This window comes from Oxyura jamaicensis, chromosome 1, assembly GCF_011077185.1.
Source record: "Oxyura jamaicensis isolate SHBP4307 breed ruddy duck chromosome 1, BPBGC_Ojam_1.0, whole genome shotgun sequence".
In the NCBI taxonomy this organism is placed as follows: Eukaryota; Metazoa; Chordata; class Aves; order Anseriformes; family Anatidae; genus Oxyura; species Oxyura jamaicensis.
In genome coordinates this window covers 69,600,337-69,616,884 of record NC_048893.1, presented here as the reverse complement: position 1 = coordinate 69,616,884, position 16,548 = coordinate 69,600,337, and the positions used below count along the sequence as shown (strand labels likewise).

General features: G+C 44.3%; 1 protein-coding gene across 1 annotated transcript in view; it reads left to right on the top strand.

Moving 5' to 3' along the window:
* The window catches only part of BORCS5 (BLOC-1 related complex subunit 5), a 73,170-nt gene extending 57,570 nt beyond the window's left edge, over positions 1 to 15,600 (top strand). Inside the window, exon 4 of the mRNA XM_035308800.1 lies at positions 11,446 to 15,600. Within this exon, the coding sequence (XP_035164691.1) occupies positions 11,446 to 11,676 (231 nt within the window). The 3' untranslated portion in view covers positions 11,677 to 15,600. The remainder of the gene's footprint in view (positions 1 to 11,445) is intronic.
* The last annotated feature ends 948 nt before the right edge of the window (positions 15,601 to 16,548 follow it).

Below are 16,548 nucleotides of genomic sequence, written 5' to 3'. Positions count from 1 at the left end.
GGGGAAAAGCTCTCAAAGCACAGGGAGCAGTCCCACCACCAGGACCAAAGGAATGCTGGGCCAGTCGCCTTGGCAGGACGCTGCCTAGCAGGTGACAAGGTTGCTGCAGCACAGGATCCCGTTAACTGCAGCAGCAAGCAGACGGGGACATGCAATGCACCTTGCGCTTCTTAGCAGAGGTGCTCTCTCTGAGCAGACTGATGCAGACTGTGCAGGATTCCTTCAGTGCTCCATCCCAACAGACCAGTGTTCCTTCAGAGAATGGACCCAAATATAGGGTCAATTTTGTGTAGGTGGCTTTTGTTTGTAAAACCTGTTTGCAGCAGGCATGCCTCGAGAATGACACACCTTCTCACTAAAAAGAATTGCTCCAACAAAATATGAATGATCTCAGGAAGTCCAAAGCCCTTTTTCACCTTGAGGCCTTTGCCTCAAGGTTGGTGTGCTCATGTGGATCAGACCACTATTCACCTTTCATCCCATTAAAGGGAAGGGCTCAGAGGACTGAAAGCAAGCCAGTTAAATGAAGCCTGGCAAAAGTGAAAATGGAGATGTTTATTCTCGATACAGCATATAAAGACTTCCTAGATGAGGCAGTTTTGACTTTCAAGCAAAACTGAGCCTTTTGGTTCACAGATTTAAATTAGCAGTGGCCAAAATTCAGGGGAAAAGCTTGAGAAGTCCTTGGGATATAATGTTCCTGAAGTTTCCTGGTTGAAATGCCACTTGTATTTTCAGGGGATTTAATGCCATACTGCCATGCTTTTTGTAAGAGCTGTGCTAGGGAACATAGTGTTCTGTGAAGAAACCAGTACATTAAATATATTCTTTGGCATCTAGGAATTTTGAGATTGAACACTGTGGCCATCTATTAGGCTCTTTATTTCTTCCTTCGTCTGTGATGAAGTGTTATTTATAAAGACTGGAATTTTAACTGAACATGCACCATCATGCAGAAATAAACGTGCAGTGTTACGCTAGAAACTACCTTCTTATACTATAGCCTTGTTTCCCCAGATAGAAAAAACAAAACAAAACATCGCAGAGCTTCAAAGAGGAATAAGAAGTATTAAAGTCCATTCCAGAGTTGGCAGATTTGATACTGAACTTGTGCATGGAACACATTTAAGACAGGAGGAATGCAAATCTGTGCCTGGGGTGTATCACACAAGGTATTGTCATGAGAAAAGGGAATGTATTGATGGGATTGCACAAGGCCGTGAGACAATCTCATCTGACAGTGTGAGGCAGTCATTGTATCCAAGGAAGGAGAGTTCATGAATACAACATAAGGGCTATAAGGATGCCTGGGGAGTGAAGAAGCCCTGGGAAGAAACTGAAGAAGCTTTGCTCAGTTGGCCTAGTGAAATGAAGTCCAAAAATAGTATGATTTCTCTTTCTAATTAAGTCTGGAGTTACCACAGGTTGAAGATGCTCTTCTCCCTCCCTGCTGGATACAGGAAGAGTCCCTTTGCAGGCTTTCATTTTTAATGATTACCTCCTGTTTGAATGTTGAATCGAAATTTTTAGGGTGTCAACTCTACCCTTAGGTGAGATTTTTATTTTATTTTGTGTGTGTGTGTGATGGTTGTTGTTGTTGTTTCCTGGAATGTTGGCTAAAAAGCTGTTCAGCAGTTTGACATTCATTTTAAATGTGTTAGTCAGTGTTATTTGCAAATATTTGGAGTTGTACTGATGACTTAAAGATGCTATGAGGTAGGTTGGGGGAGCGGGGTTGACCTCGTGTTAGCAGCTCTATAATTAGCATTCTGATAACAATCAGATGTGATCTGCAGAGATGACTTCATGTTGAAAATATTACACAGCTTTAGTGCAAGTAATCTGTCCATCTTGCTTTATATGAAGGGTGGGATTTCCTTAGTGCTTGTTTGCCATTGGGGCATGAATGTTTATGTATGAGAACATTATTAACTATTATTTCAACACTCCTCTAGAGATAAGAAACAGCATTTATTAGTAACTAATTCTCATGGGTGTTGTTCTTGACTGGATGTGTCATCTACTTCTGGAAGCCTGTGAACTGCTGTATTATAGTATAGTAGAATACCCTGTAATCAAGTGTATTGAACTGTGTTAAACTGTGGCATAGTGGATATGAAATGAGGTTTGTATACCAAAGAAGAGGTGATATATTTGAGGAGCAATTGCCATGACTAGCAAATTATCCAAAAAAAAATCCAAATCAGATGAATTTCAGTTGAATTTCAGCTCAGGTATTTGTACAACAAATCAGCATAGCAGCAGTACATGACAAGGAATTCTAGAGCTTTTAAGATGAGGGTGGATTCTTGGGTCATAACCTTTCCTTTTGCTTAATCCAGTCCATATAATTTAATTTTTGATTATGCCTCAGGCAAGCAATGTGTGAACTGGAGATGAAAGTTAACTAAAAGTTCTCCCATCCTGTAAATTTTCAAATGCCTTCTCGCTTTTGATTGATTTGTTCTAGAGATTATCTGTAGACATGAACAAGGAGAAATACTCAGCCTCTCCTGAAACTTGAGGCCTAATACAATAAAAATGGATACTCAGAATGGATTCCAGTTACCACTGAACAGTTGTTGAACTTTTGTCTGAACCATTGATCCTTTGAGATGGCTATGTTTTGAACACTAGTTTATAGCCTCAGAAGAGCTTGTTGTGAACATAACTCACAGTGCTTAAGAGTTGCTTGAGGCTTTTCTGAAGCCAAGGACTTACTGCCAAATGCTGTGACCTCCGGAGAAGTGCTGCAACGCCTGAGCTTTAGCACTGGGGAATTATGATGGAATCAGTCTTAAAAGTAACTGTTCTGGGAATTAATGAGTAGATATTCCCCTTCTCAGCATCACTGGGGTGTTGCTTGCTCATTTTATGTTCAGTTTGAACATGAAAGAGCTGATTTAGAGCTTCAAAAACATCTTTCAAAAATCTTTCAGATTCTCAATGACTAACACTGTTAAAGCTGACAGATGTTTGCATTTTCCTGGTGAGGAGTTGATTTGGACATTTCATGTGAGTGCTGTGGCTGTCAGGAGAACAGCAAAAGCTTTATCTGGACTGTCAGATGTCCAGAAATCCCTGATTCCTGACTGCTGGGCTTGTGCCCCTGCATATCTCACGCTTCACCCTTCTTGCATGTATAGAGGCCATCTGCACAGCACAGGGGAGGTAGGTCTGACGCTACCAGATGCATTGCCTTTCTGTGCAAGTGCAGCACGGTGCTTGAACCAACCCATATTTGTCTTCAAGAGAGAGGCCTAGATAATCTCTTTACCACTTGACAAGCTGCAGAAAATGGTTAAAACTCAGCTTGACTGCATTCTCTGAGAACAGAACTGAGAGCTTTTTCTTAGTGTTTTCTAGAGAACACTACTTGCCTGCTAGTGTAGTATTTAATGCTGACTAAAGCAAAGTGAGGTGCTAGCAAAGGCTAGCATCTCCTTTTGGAAAATTAGTAAAGACCTCCTAAGTATATACAGAAAAAGAAGAGCTACAGCTATCGGTTCCCAAGTGTGAAGTTGTGAATAATATCATTAGGTCAGATGGCTTGCAAATTTAATGATGTCAACTGTACTTCAGATGGCACTTTTTTACTCTACAATGGCAACAGTTGTGTTTTTGGAGAAACATCTAATTAATGATAGTGGTATTCTTTCAAATCAAAGCTTATTCTTGATAAGAAAAACAACTTGCTTAAAACTAATCATTCTGACGTGTTGACAATACAGAACTGAGATTTATAATAAAGTAAAACCATAAAGGTAAATAACATTTGCAAGCACTATTGTCCTGTAATATTCAAGTTCTGGCAATCTCTTGGGTGAGTAATATGGCAGCAGTATAAAATGAGTAAATGAGGGAACTGAAGGCCATGTTTTGTAGCAGAATTATTAAGCTGCCTGAAATAAGAGTTAGGCAAATTATAATTTAAGCAACAAATCAGTCTGTAACATACATTTTTCTTCCTGCAGGAACAGCTAATTAAAGACAGGCTAGGATGTTCCAATTCCTTTCTGTGGAGTTGTGCTCCACAAAAGAGGGGTTTTGTGAGGACATTGAACGCAGAAGTTCATTTATCTTATATATTGTCTGGGTGGGTTTTTGTTTGTTTTTTTTCCTTTGTCAATTAGGAGAGGTATGGGAGCATTTCTAACGTTTTTGAACATAACATTTCAATCTTGATAAAATTCTCATGGTTAAGGGAGTTCCAATTTCATCAAAACTTTTTTCTCTTTGAGATCAGAACCACCTCCCCTTAATTTCCACATAGGAATAAATGAGTAGCAGCACAGATCCTGAATTCCTCAGAACTGCATTTTTGAATGTCCTTCTAATGAACAACCTTATGTAGTTTTAAGGTAGCACTGCTACGTAGTGCATACTGATACATCTTTGTGTATGACTTATTTTCCAGAGATGACTTTTTAGACGAATGTAGATTATTCTGTGAAAGCAGCAATTGAAAGCTCTTTTCTTTTTTTTTATTAAAAAAAAAAAAAAAAGTGTTCTTACTCGTTCAAGTCAACAAGATAGAAATTACCATAACCTTTCAGGGTGACATTTCAAAAAACATATTGATAAAATCAACTTTTCTTTTATTTTCCCCACAAGAAATATGTACTTAAAAGCATCAGTCGCTCTGGAATCCCTCTCTGCTAGGTCTTTACACCACCAGGAAAAGAAGACTGCAAAAGGGCTGTAAACGTTGGTGAGGTTCTGGTGACAGAACCTGTGTTGTGCTACTAGCAGCCTACTCTCTTCTTGCGTCTCCAGTCACATCTGAATTAGAGGACTATCACTGAAATATATTTCCTTCATTCTTATGGATTATTTTGCCTTCATGAATCTGTTTCTTCCATTAGGTTAGAATTTCCCTCATCACAGACTGAGCTGTTACTCAAGAACAGTAAATAAAAGGGTATTGAGTTGATACTTGGCATCTGCATTGTTTTCATCCGGCAGTGACATGCTTAGCCACCAGTGCGAGAAGGAAGAATAACATGGGCATATAGGAGTGGTGGAGAATAGCCACAGAGAGAATAAGTAAAACCCCCTCCTCTCCTCCAGCTCTACTGGAAGGGTGCCTGTCTGAGGACACAGAAGAGCTGATGGTTCTGTGCTTGTGAGACTGAAGAGTTGGTTCAGCAAGTTGATCTGACACAAAACCAAACTGCTGAAGAAAAGAGAGCCTGGGATGATCAAACTTCTCCTGTTTTCCCCCTTCTCCCTTCAGGCTTACTTGCAGAACTGGGCCTCATTAGGGATGTTACAACTCCTGTGAAGGAGGGCGTGGGACCGGTGCAGCCTGAGGCTGCACTGGGTTTTGTTTAATGAGAAATTGTGCCCTGATTTTAACTTGCTTGTGTTTTTGTTTAGCTCTTTTGAGAGAGAAGGATCATAAGTTAGACGGTGTTGAGGGTTGTTTTTTTTTTTTGTTTTTTTTTTTTTTGTAAAGAGAGTCCAGCAGAAGGGAACTGTGATATGAGGTGTATCCAAGCTGGGGAGCTGGATAGCTGGATATAGCATCCGCAGCATGCAGATGGCTGCTGGTTGTCGGCTTTGCTGTCTGTCTGCTCCTTCTGTGAATGGGCCCTGCTTTTTTAGCATACTTGGAAGTCTCCTTGCTGCTGGGCGAGAGGGAGGTATTGTTTTGCTCGTAGCTTTAGGACTTTTTTTTTTAGCAACAGTTAGTGATAGCAGTCATAACTTCAGTTTGGGGGCCTGCCAGTTGGCAGGGGGATGCTGGTCGCTCTAAAGCAGAGGCAGCTTGAGTTGGAGCCGCCAGGGAGCTGCGGGCTGCGGAGGTCAGCATGCCGGGCAGTGACAAACGTATCCTGTCCAATAACGCAATATGCAGGAAAAGGCATACATAAAGGTGGAAAAGCTAATTTCCAGAATGAAGCTTCTGATTCTTTTGAATTCTGAATTCTTTTCAATTCTTGGAGGCAACCCGAGGCCTCCCAGAATAGTTAGATCTTAATGTCAGAGGTGCAGCTGTATGCTAACATGTAGCTACAGTAGCTCTAAGGGACCACGTATGGATTTAGTTGTAGAAGATCTTTTGAAGTAAGTGGATTTCTGTGGCTGTGCTGGCTGGGTCCTGGTGTATTTGTCAACATTTCCAAAATTTGGTGTTAGAACCAATTAAAATGGTTGCTCTTCATTCTCTAACTTGACTGTGATCCGTGCAGTGTTCCCTCTGAGTAACTCCTTAGCAGTTGTTTACAGCAGTGACAAATTACAAAGGAAACAAAAGGAACATTTTGTTATGGGATTAGGTAATCCTTGCATGTGGCAAGTAAAAGTTAAACACAAATTATAGTTGTTTACCTGGCTGTGAAGCAGAGGAACGGCAATCATGAAAACTGCTTATGACTGATGCTGAAGGGAAGGTTGTGGGATCCTTGGCAGGGAGTGTCTATTTTCTACCCTGGCAAAGATGCTGCCCACTAAGTTTATTGCTTACCAGTGTGTGGGATAAGTGGGAGAAACGGAGGATGTTCCCATCATCAGGAAGTCATCACAATCTATTGTGCTAACTTTGCATGACATTATCAAAGAGAAAGGTGGGGGGGGGGGGGGGGGCGCACAGTCATTGAGCCCATTTGTTTTCAGCCAGTACAGAAGGAGGAGCTGTCTTCAGTTTTAAGTGCACAGATTGAGAAGTATTGTCACACCAGCGCATCATGACTAATGCTCCATGCAGTCATGTTCCTGCCTGTCACTTTCAGATGTGGTTGTTGTGCAGCTGCAGGAAGGAGTTCGTTTAAACCCAGCCAGGCACCTGACAATGTGTGAGGGGAAAGGCTATTTGTGTTAGGAGCATTGTTCTAGCAAATGAACTTTCTGGAATAAGGATTGCACTGTAATAGCTGTGTTTTTTGAGTGGCAGCCATAGGGGATGGGAGCTATCAGCAAATTATTAGGACAGAGGACTACAGTACAAATGGAAGTGTAGGTGAGCTCTTGAAGTCTGTTACTGAATGGAGATGGAGAGAGCAAAACATCTTTTTTGCTCTTTTTTTGCCTTACAGGCATTTCGAGGAGGGAATGGAGAAGCTGGGAATGACAGGGCATCCTCTTATGATAAGTATTTTTTTTCTTAGTGATGTCAGCAATGCCAGTGCCTCTCTTAGAAGCTCAATTCCAAGTTCAAGGAACCTGTGTTTGTGCTTGCGCGTACCACTTACAGTTCTGAACCTGGGGAAGATATGTCTAGCTGCAACTTTAAATTACTGAAACAAATTATTGAACTAACAAGAGGTGGCCCCTGTTTCCCAAAGCTCAGGATACTTGCACGTCCATGGCAGAGGTAATAAAACCGTACTAGGTAAGAGGTATACATAGGGCATTGGTTTGTTTTCAGCATGGTCTCTTGAAAACAGCTGGGCAGTGTCCAGTACTGACCTCAGTCTTTTATGGGCTAAATTAATGTCTTTATTCTGCTCAGCAGTGTGGGCCAAGAAGAATTCTAAAATAAATGCAAGAATTTGTGGTGTGCAAGTTGTCTGAAAGTACCCTCAATTGTTTTTGTGTTTCATCAGTATGTTACAAACAGGGCTGTGTAATGTGGTCTCCCGAGGCCTCATTGGTTGAGAATGTGAATGGTGTAGTGGGAGAGGCTGCGGTGGAGGCCACTTAATGGGGTAATATCCATCTTGCAGTGGTGGTGGAAGTAATTATAAATCTGTTTTTGTTTGAAGAAAGAGCCCAGTAGATGTCATTTCAAGTTTAAAATGTGAGGCTTGGGCATAAATCACTGCCTCACTGCTAGTGGTCCGTGGAAGAGTCAAGGGCTTAGAATTTGGGTCTGTTAGCTTCTATTGCAGGGAGTCACTGGCTGTACAAACAAAGTACTTCATGCTAGGTGCTGAGTTTTAACTAGTCCTTTTTGGTGACATTGTAAAATTGACAAACTTCTATCTTTTTCAGTGTTGGAGGGGGAAAAAAATCTTGTCTTCTATTCTGAGGTTGACAAGTCTGAGGTTTGCTGCTTTACAGGAGGAATTATTTTTGGAGAGAAGTGGAATGTGCATTGGGAGCTCTCACCCCTCTCCTGAGAACATACTTTTTTGCCTGTGGCCAGGCTGGGCAGAGTCTCTCACTTTGAGGATTAGGACTGGGACCTCATCTGCTGGACTCTGCCCTTCTGTGTTTGTTCCCTTGCTTTTTTATATGCTTTAGGTCCAGTCTTTTTTTGCAACCGCATTGCCCTGGTGTGGCAGGAAGCTGAAAGCAAGCAGAGTGGAAGCAGTGGCTCAGGTTAATGCTCGCAGATGGCTCTAGGGCAGTAGAAAAGCTGCTGGCTCTGAAGCATCTTGCAGGGCTTCCTGGAGAAACATCTTGCTGGGCCTAGGATGGGGAAGAAGACTGGGATCTGAGCTTTTATCTGGAGGTGCTGCGGCAGGCCTCGTGTGTGGGCAGCAGGAGTTGTCTTGCCCTTGGGGACATCTTAAAAATGCGGACTGCCTCAGCAACAGACTCCAGCCTCAGCTCCCTTTCTTCAGATACTCTTTATTGCTATTGTATGGAATTACATAGGTGAGAACCAAGCAGATTCTTATGCGCATTCACTGTTCATTGCATATTCTCAAAGGACTGTTTTTAGTCGCTGTGGTGGGTAAATATGGTTGGCACTCCAAGCCCTGCAGCTCACAGCCCAGGCTGAGCCTCAGAGAAGCAGGACTGCATGCCAGGAGAGGTAAAAGCACAAGGTTTGGCACCGGTGGGAGCTCGCTCCAAGGGGGGAGGAGGCAGGAAGGATGTAAGTGTGTATTTAGGCCTGCCACAAGGAAAGCTGCAAAGAGGCATTGGCATTTATGTGCAGGAGTTAAAACAACTTTTTTTTTTTTTTTTTCCTATTTAAAAAGACCAAGTTCAGCCCAAGTAAAAATTGGCCTTTCCTCACAATTACTTAACTTCAGTCCCTCGTGTAGTGTCGCTGGCTGTGCATTTGCCACGGCCTCCCACAGCAGACAAACTTTAATGCTAGGCATAGGGAAGCCATAGGAAATGCTCACTTCCACCCTTTCTCTTTTTTGTGAGGCAGCTTTTTTATAGCCATTGTGAACATGTCCAAAAGTAGCAAAGAGTTTGGAAGGCCGCTCCACGTTTCTTCTTCCTTTTGCTGGTTAACTTCCACATTCCCCTCTGTAGCTCGACATTGCTGGCGTTTACACAAGGAGCCTAAAAGTCAACAGATGAAAATTTCTGGAATTGAGAGAAAGGGGGTCTTTGTTGATCCAGAGCTTGGTAGGTGCAGGCTTTGCCTCTCGCCCAGAGCTGTGGGGCTGTGTGAGGAACCTGCCTGCGGAGGAAAACCTTGAAACCAAAGGAGGTTTCTGCTCCTGTTCCTGTGCTGCTCCGTTTAATGAGGTGTGCTGACTTCTGTTGGGGTGCCAGCTGGCTGCCCCTCCGCACCACTGTCTCTCATTAGGTGGGATGTTTTTAGGCGCTGGATTGAATTTACTTCCATCCCATGCAGACCTGGTGGTGGTCTGCTTTTACACACTCCAATTTACAGAGCTAGCGCCAAGCTACTAAATTATTAAGCTAGGGTTTTAATTGAAACCCCTATGTAGGCTTAAATTGTTTCCACTCTATTTGGAGTTTCCTTCTCTGCTGGTTTTTATTTTGTCCCATGCATGAAAGTGTGGAGGGTGGAATTCATGGCAAGGCACAGAGGCAGGGGAAGAATTCAGGCTGTGAACATGAGAAAGTACAGAAGAAATAAAAGGTTAATCGGTACTGTATCCAGCTCGGATGGAGGTGATAGAAAAAAAAAGCTTCCTAATCCCCATGACAGTTTAGTGGAAAGCTGGGTGTTTGTTTTTAATGCTGTTTGTAACTTAGGTTTCTCAATGCAGCATTTTCTTGCTTCACTATTTTTGTCTCGGCCCCTTCCCCAGGGCTTGACAGGGATGTTTGTCAGCAAACACAGCTCCCCCCGCTTTTCCCCAGTGTTGAGCCTCGCTGCCGCCAGCAGTGCTCAGTCCTCCCCTGTTCTCTGGGGGTGCCCCCTCCAGATTTGCACTGCTTCCCCCAAATCTTCCCCTCGTTGCAGACTCTCCCCCGTGTCCCCAAGTCACTGCACACTGGATCAGGATTACGCTTGCTGGTTAAATGCTGCATAAGTCAGATCTGGTCAGCAGCGATTTGGTTTATAGTGCTGCATGGGTGCATTTGTGTCTGTGGTGAGAGGTGTTGTTGGGTTGACTCTGTTACTCAGTTCAGATGTGGTCTTGATTGAAGCTGTGCTTCCTGGCAACCCAGGAGTCCTCAGCACCGATTCCACCATGAGTAGTGACCTCGGTCCTCAGAGGATAACAGGAGAGTCTGGAAAGCTGGTGGTGCTGGGAGGCAGAGGGCTAGCGCTAGTCAGTGTGTGTGCACTCTTCCTCTTCACTGGGCAGCCACTGTAGGTGTATGCCAAGTCCTGAGTGAGGGGAAATGTGGCTCCAAGCTGTGTGCCCACAACTTGGCAATGCTAGCTGGAGAAGGCAGCAAAGCGAGCGGATTTGTTGAGCACAGCTACAGCAAGCTTAAGTAACTGAGTTCTAGGTGTGTTTTTTGAGGGTTTGGAATACATCTGTTGCCTGCCTCTCTGTATGAGAGGTTTTTATGTGGCATATCTCACAAGGAGTACAACAGCTGAAACAAACTGAATTGGCTTGTGTGCTTGTGGTGCTAGCAGCTGAATCCTCCTGAGGAGGAATGAAGGCTGAAGGGAAAGTTAGGCTGTGAATTACAGAAGCTATCTTCGTAACTCAATGGCAGGAATAGCAGTGCAGTTCCTGTAATTGTAATAACACTCTAGCTGTGTTTTGGTACTTACCATGTTTAATTGCATGACTGATTTACCTAATGTCTCTCCAGGGGTCATTCATAACACTTTTATTTTTAGGATTCGGGGAAATTAGGGACACTAATAATCCACTGTGGTTCTTTCTCAAGGCAGGAGTTTTCCGGATGATGATGGTAATAACAGCAGTGGCTCTGTCGCAGAGTAACCTGGCTAAGCCAATGAAATTAGCACTGGCAAGTAATGGAGAGCTGAATGCTTGAAAATTAACAGTCTCTACTGAATATATGCAGGTGTAGGCAGAGGCCACATTTTCTCTAATTTTGGATAACTTGCATGATGTTTTGTGGTTTATTGGGAAATCCTTGGCAGCACCTGTTGACTTTCAACCCTGTAAATAAAGAACTTCAGGATCAAACACTCAGTGTATAGGTGGCCATATGTCCTCCTCCATGGTATACAGCTATGATTTATCCCATTTCATGACAAATGGGCTGTGTACCAACAGAGGAGATCTGGCTGGTAGCTCCAGTGGGACATCTAACATGCTTCGTGGATGCTTTTAGGAAAGATAGTGTGCTGAAAGGCCCGTGGTAGCAGTTGGCTTAATGCTGCTCACTCTGCTTGTTGTTTTTAAACAGATGGACCTCTCTGTGGAAACTCTTTATAGCTTCATGCAGGAGCGCCAGAAGAAGTATGCGAAGTATGCAGAGCAGATCCAGAAGGTCAACGAGATGTCTGCCATCCTCCGCCGTATACAGATGGGCATTGACCAGACAATCCCACTGATGGAGAGGCTGAACAGCATGCTGCCGGAGAGCGAGAGGCTGGAGCCCTTCAGCATGAAACCTGACCGGGAGCTGAAGTCATAGCTGATGCTGCAGGCTTCCCCTCCTCACCTTTCACACTTGAGCATTCAGCACAGACATTCTTCCAACACACCGGCCTGGCAGATGTTTGAAGCAGACAGCCGTGCTGCCTGACTTTCTGCCAGGGCATCAGAGGAAGAGCAGCGTCAGCTGCTGGAACTGTGCAGCCAGGAATCCAGGAGCTCCGTGGTCTCGTTGTTTGGAGAAGAAAAATAACCGTTCTTTCATCTCCCTCCTCTTGCCCTCCTCTCTCCTGCACCACTACTACCACCCGTGCTGAGACATTTGTTTCGTTGCTGTAACTAGATTTGGATTTACAGAGGAGGAGTTCTTTCATCTGTTCTTTTTACTTTCAAACTTCAAAGGGATGCGGGGTGTGACAAACCCTCTAACATGCTTTCTGTGCCTCTGGGGTTTAGACAATTAGATGGCTGGCAGGTATTTCTGAGATCCCCTGGCCTTGGAAATATGTATGTTTTATAGGTGGAAGTGTGGGAGCCAGGAACTGATGTATTAAAATCTGCCTATTATCATAATTAACATAGTTTGCATGGCAGGGTTTTGGCATGTCCTTCCTTGAGGCTCCTGTTTTTATGGGCTTGCTAATTTATGAGGCTGTAAAGGAATAACTGTTCCAGATATGTATGTCTGTTATTCTTAAGCAAGCCTTAATGTTCCTCTCTCCTTGCCCTGGCAATCCCCCCGTGCCCCAGCTGGTGGCAGTTTGCATCCCTGACCTCACACAGTGATTCTGATGGACAACGGCACCTACCCGTTCACTTTGCATCCCAAAAGTGGGCATGAGGCATCTTTTTCTTTATCTTTTTTTTTTTTTTTTGATTGGGCTTGCCAGGTATCTTGGTGCTCTTCATATCAAAGGGATGCAGCTGTTTCTTTATCTTCAAGTGTATGGAAGACTTGAAAAGTCCTTTGGGCTCTCTGCGTTGGCTTGCTGCCGTCATGCTGAGAGCTTGCATGAGCACGGTGTTTTATGACTGAAACCACACAGCCCTTTGGGATTGTGCTCCGTGAACGGCTCCAAAGGCAACAGGATGTTCTTGTGTTATTGCAAGCTGAGAGCCTGGCTGGACGGCAGGCAGCGTGTTCACGTGGCCTGGGCACTGGGCTGGGGCTTAGGAGACTGCATGGTTGCCAAGTCTGCCACCGGTCTGCTGGCTTGCTGCAGGCACCTCTCTGAGCTTCAGTTTCTCTCTACATAAAAGGGGGATGTTTTACACACTGCCATGAAATACTTACAGATCTAGAAACGGTGTTTGAACAGCCTGTGTTGCTATTGCGTGGCAGCTCTCATCCCAGCAGAAAGAGCATGAAACCAAAAGTGAAGATCCCTGGGCTTGCTGGGTCAGGGGTAGGTTTGTGTTTGTTATGTACATCCCAGAATGCTGATGCTGGCAAGGAGGCCGGAGCATGCCTGTGAACCCGAATGGTTGCTGTATGTCAGGAGCACAGTCCCAGCGGTGAGGACAGCTGTCTGAGTCCCTCTGACAACCCATCTGCCAGTTCAGCAGCAGGAGGCTAGGCTGCCAAAGCCAGCTTGCTAGAATACCTCTTAGTACTTGAGAGTACTTAATTAGCAAAAGGTTGTCTCTAAGCATTTGGGAATAAGAGCATCATTTTTTTATATATAGTATTAATGGCTGCCTGGTAGAAGGAAGCAACAAGCTGTTCTTTTTTGTTGCATAACCAAAGGCCATGGAGTCAATCTGTGTAATGCATACTGCAGCCAGCTTGGATCTGCGTTTGAAAGGTAGCAGTGACAGGGCTCTAAGGCCACTGAGCATTGTCTGAGTCCTGTAGCAAGGAAGCCCTCTGGAATGGTACTGTGGGAAGAGCAACTGACTACTTCAGACAAAGCAAAGAACAGAGCAGGACATTTTCTAGGAAAGGCAGAGTGAGCCTACTTCATTACCGCTTCCAGCCCAGATCTGGTACATATGTGTATACATGTAGGTGTGTACTCTTGCACAGGATATAACATTGTGCAGATCAGACTCCCACCCATGCTCATGTCTCTTGCAGTATTTTTTACACTTGGTTTGTAAAAAGTTTTGTTGCATACATGAGACAAAGCAACCCATGAAAACCCGCTTTTCATGACTATGCCATGAGGATGCTTACTGTCCATCATTGAATAGTTCTCTGCCTCCTGCCATCAGACACAATACAATATTCAGCAACTTTAAATAGATGCTGCAGGCATTTTTGTCCTCTCCCAGATCACACTGTCTGGAAGTTCAGAATGCGCAACATTCAGCCGCCTGTCTCTGTCAAATGCAAAAAAAATATCCCACAGAGTGCTGGAAGCTCAGACCAGTGGGAAGATCCTGATATTGGATCTCTGAGCAGGGGCTAGGCTGCAGATGCTCTCTCCTGTAAAGCTCTAGGCATTTGTCCTCGCACTATTAAGTACCAGATCAAAGCATTGTCCTTGCAGTGCTAACAAGGGCAAGCAAGTAGTACATGTATCTGAAACCTGTGAGAGCATGGGCTCCAGGTCAGTTTCTTCCTTATTTGCTATAAAACACCTAGGTATTGGGCTGTTAAGGGGAGATACTGCCTTTTAAGCTTCTGGATATGCTGCTGGGTCTCCCAGCTAGAGCTTTCTGAGCAGAAAGGGTAAGTTGCAAAAGATGTAATAGCTTAAACAGAAAGAAATCATAGCTGAAATGTGAAGGCCAACCTCTTCCGAAGAACCCAAAGGTCGATTCCTTCCATTTGACAGGTGATTGTCTCATATGCATTCCATAAAGCACCGTGCACCCTCTAACTGTTCTCAAATGATGGGTTATAGTTTTATTTAAAACATTGTCACTAGCTCTGTTAACTTTAAGTCTTTGGACCTCTTTCCAAGAAGAAGTCATTTCCTGCCACATGGTCTCAAGCTGCTGTTTATGTTGCATGTCTGCTCCTTGCTTGCTTTGCTCTGCATCCTGCTCTCAGATTCATCTCGAAGGCAGGTGATGCTCAAGGAGAGACTGATGCTTTATTTCCTTACACACTGTTCAGCCAGAGATTCGAGATGTGATTGGAATTGCCTTTCTATTTAGGAGTTCCCTTTTCAAAGCCAAACACTGTTGGAGAAGGCCTCCAGTCTCTCTCATGAATGCACTACCTATTACTTTTGCCATGAAGGATAGATTGTCAATGCTATGAACAGAGAGTAATCTGGCATGGTCCATGGGAAAGAACCACTTCTGCCCATTTTTGATGTGAAATGAAGCTGATCCGTGATGTGGGGTGCAGACTAAGCTTCCTGATACGAAACCTCCTGAAAAGATGGAGAACAAAGTGAGTCCCTGAGGCTTTGGTTCGCTGGGGGCCTGAGCCGCTCTAGTCCTTCCCCTGGTTCTGCTGTTGTCACCTCCCCCTTTGCTGCCTCTGGTGCTTGTGACACCTCACGCTGGGCCAGTGGACTACATTGGCCAAAGAGGTTCGCTTTGTTTTTATTGTTTTTGTGATTTAATGGATTGACAGGGTGCTAAAGTGCCAACCTATCTGCAGGTCAGTTTCTGTGAAGATCCATTGGAGGGGACAGAAAAGTTTTTTTTGTTTTATTTTAAATATAGGTATTTTAAATTAAATTTATTTAAATATATTTAAATATTTAAAAAATACTTTCCCTCCTCTGAGCTTTTTCATAGAGTAGAAATGCAGTTTCACAGGCCCCCTTACAGCATGAACCAGCCCCTCGTTCTTTATCAGACTGCTTTCCAGCGGTTTCCATGAGGTACTGTTGTAACTTCTCTCCGATTCCCAAGCTGCCAGTGTATTTTGATTACAAGCCTTGTGGTGAGTGCTCCTTGGTTTATGGGTTATTATCCCGTTTGCAGACTTGCTCTACTTCCAACTGCGTGTGTGCTATATGTTCCACAGCTCCAGCATTAAAATGTTTGGTATTGCTCTTTTCCTAGTGTGTTGTTTCTCTGGACGCCTTGCTTATTCTTCATTTACACCACTTCTTGCTGTGATGGCTGCAGACACTTACATGTGTGAGGTCATATATTAGTTTTACTGCTTTGTACGTGGTTGCATTGAAGCCCCCTTGGTGCCCTGGAGATGGCCTGCTTCAGCTTTGCTGGGGCAGCCACCTTTGTGACCATAAAAAACGTGTGTCCTGCAGTGAAAAAATGGTTGTTTTTTTTGGACACTGTCCCAATCCGGGTTGGCACTGATGTCCAGTTGAAATAAAATGTACAGTGGTGCCTGCGACTTGCCAGCAGTGGGGTGGGACTGTGACTGAGCTGGCTGCTACCACTTGTGTGTGTGCAGCCTCATGGTGGGGATGAGGTGGGTGACCGACTGGCCCTGGCATTGGGGCAAGGCTGCAACTTCCCTGCTGAAAGCACCCATGGCGTGACAGACACTGCCTGGGGGGTCAGTTTAAGCTCCTTGCTGTGACATCTGAAGAGCTGGCGAACGAGGCGAGTCTCTGTCCTGCTGTAGGGCAGTACTGTGGCCTTGGGAAGTAAGGATTGCAATAGCTTTTGTCAGAACCTGACTCCTGGTAGGGCATGTGAGTGGTATTCACAAAGACATGGGCCTGAGAGAAAACTTCCTGTGGCTTGCAGCTGCCTGCTGGCTTCCCTGCCCCAGTAAGAGCAAGGAATGGGATGAGCTGACTGCTGCTAGAGCACAGAAGCCTCACTTTGAAAACATCACTTCCTGCAGGGAACAGGTTACTTCAATAAACTGAAAAAGCAGTGTTTTAGAGGGGAATTAGTGAATATACCTGCAGCAGACTACACTTCTTCTGGCACTGAGAAAGCGCTGAGCTGACAGCCTCTCCCCTCTTGCACCTGGAGTGCTCAGTAAAAGGAGCTACCCTCACTTTTCTGTTTATTGTGACTCACATCG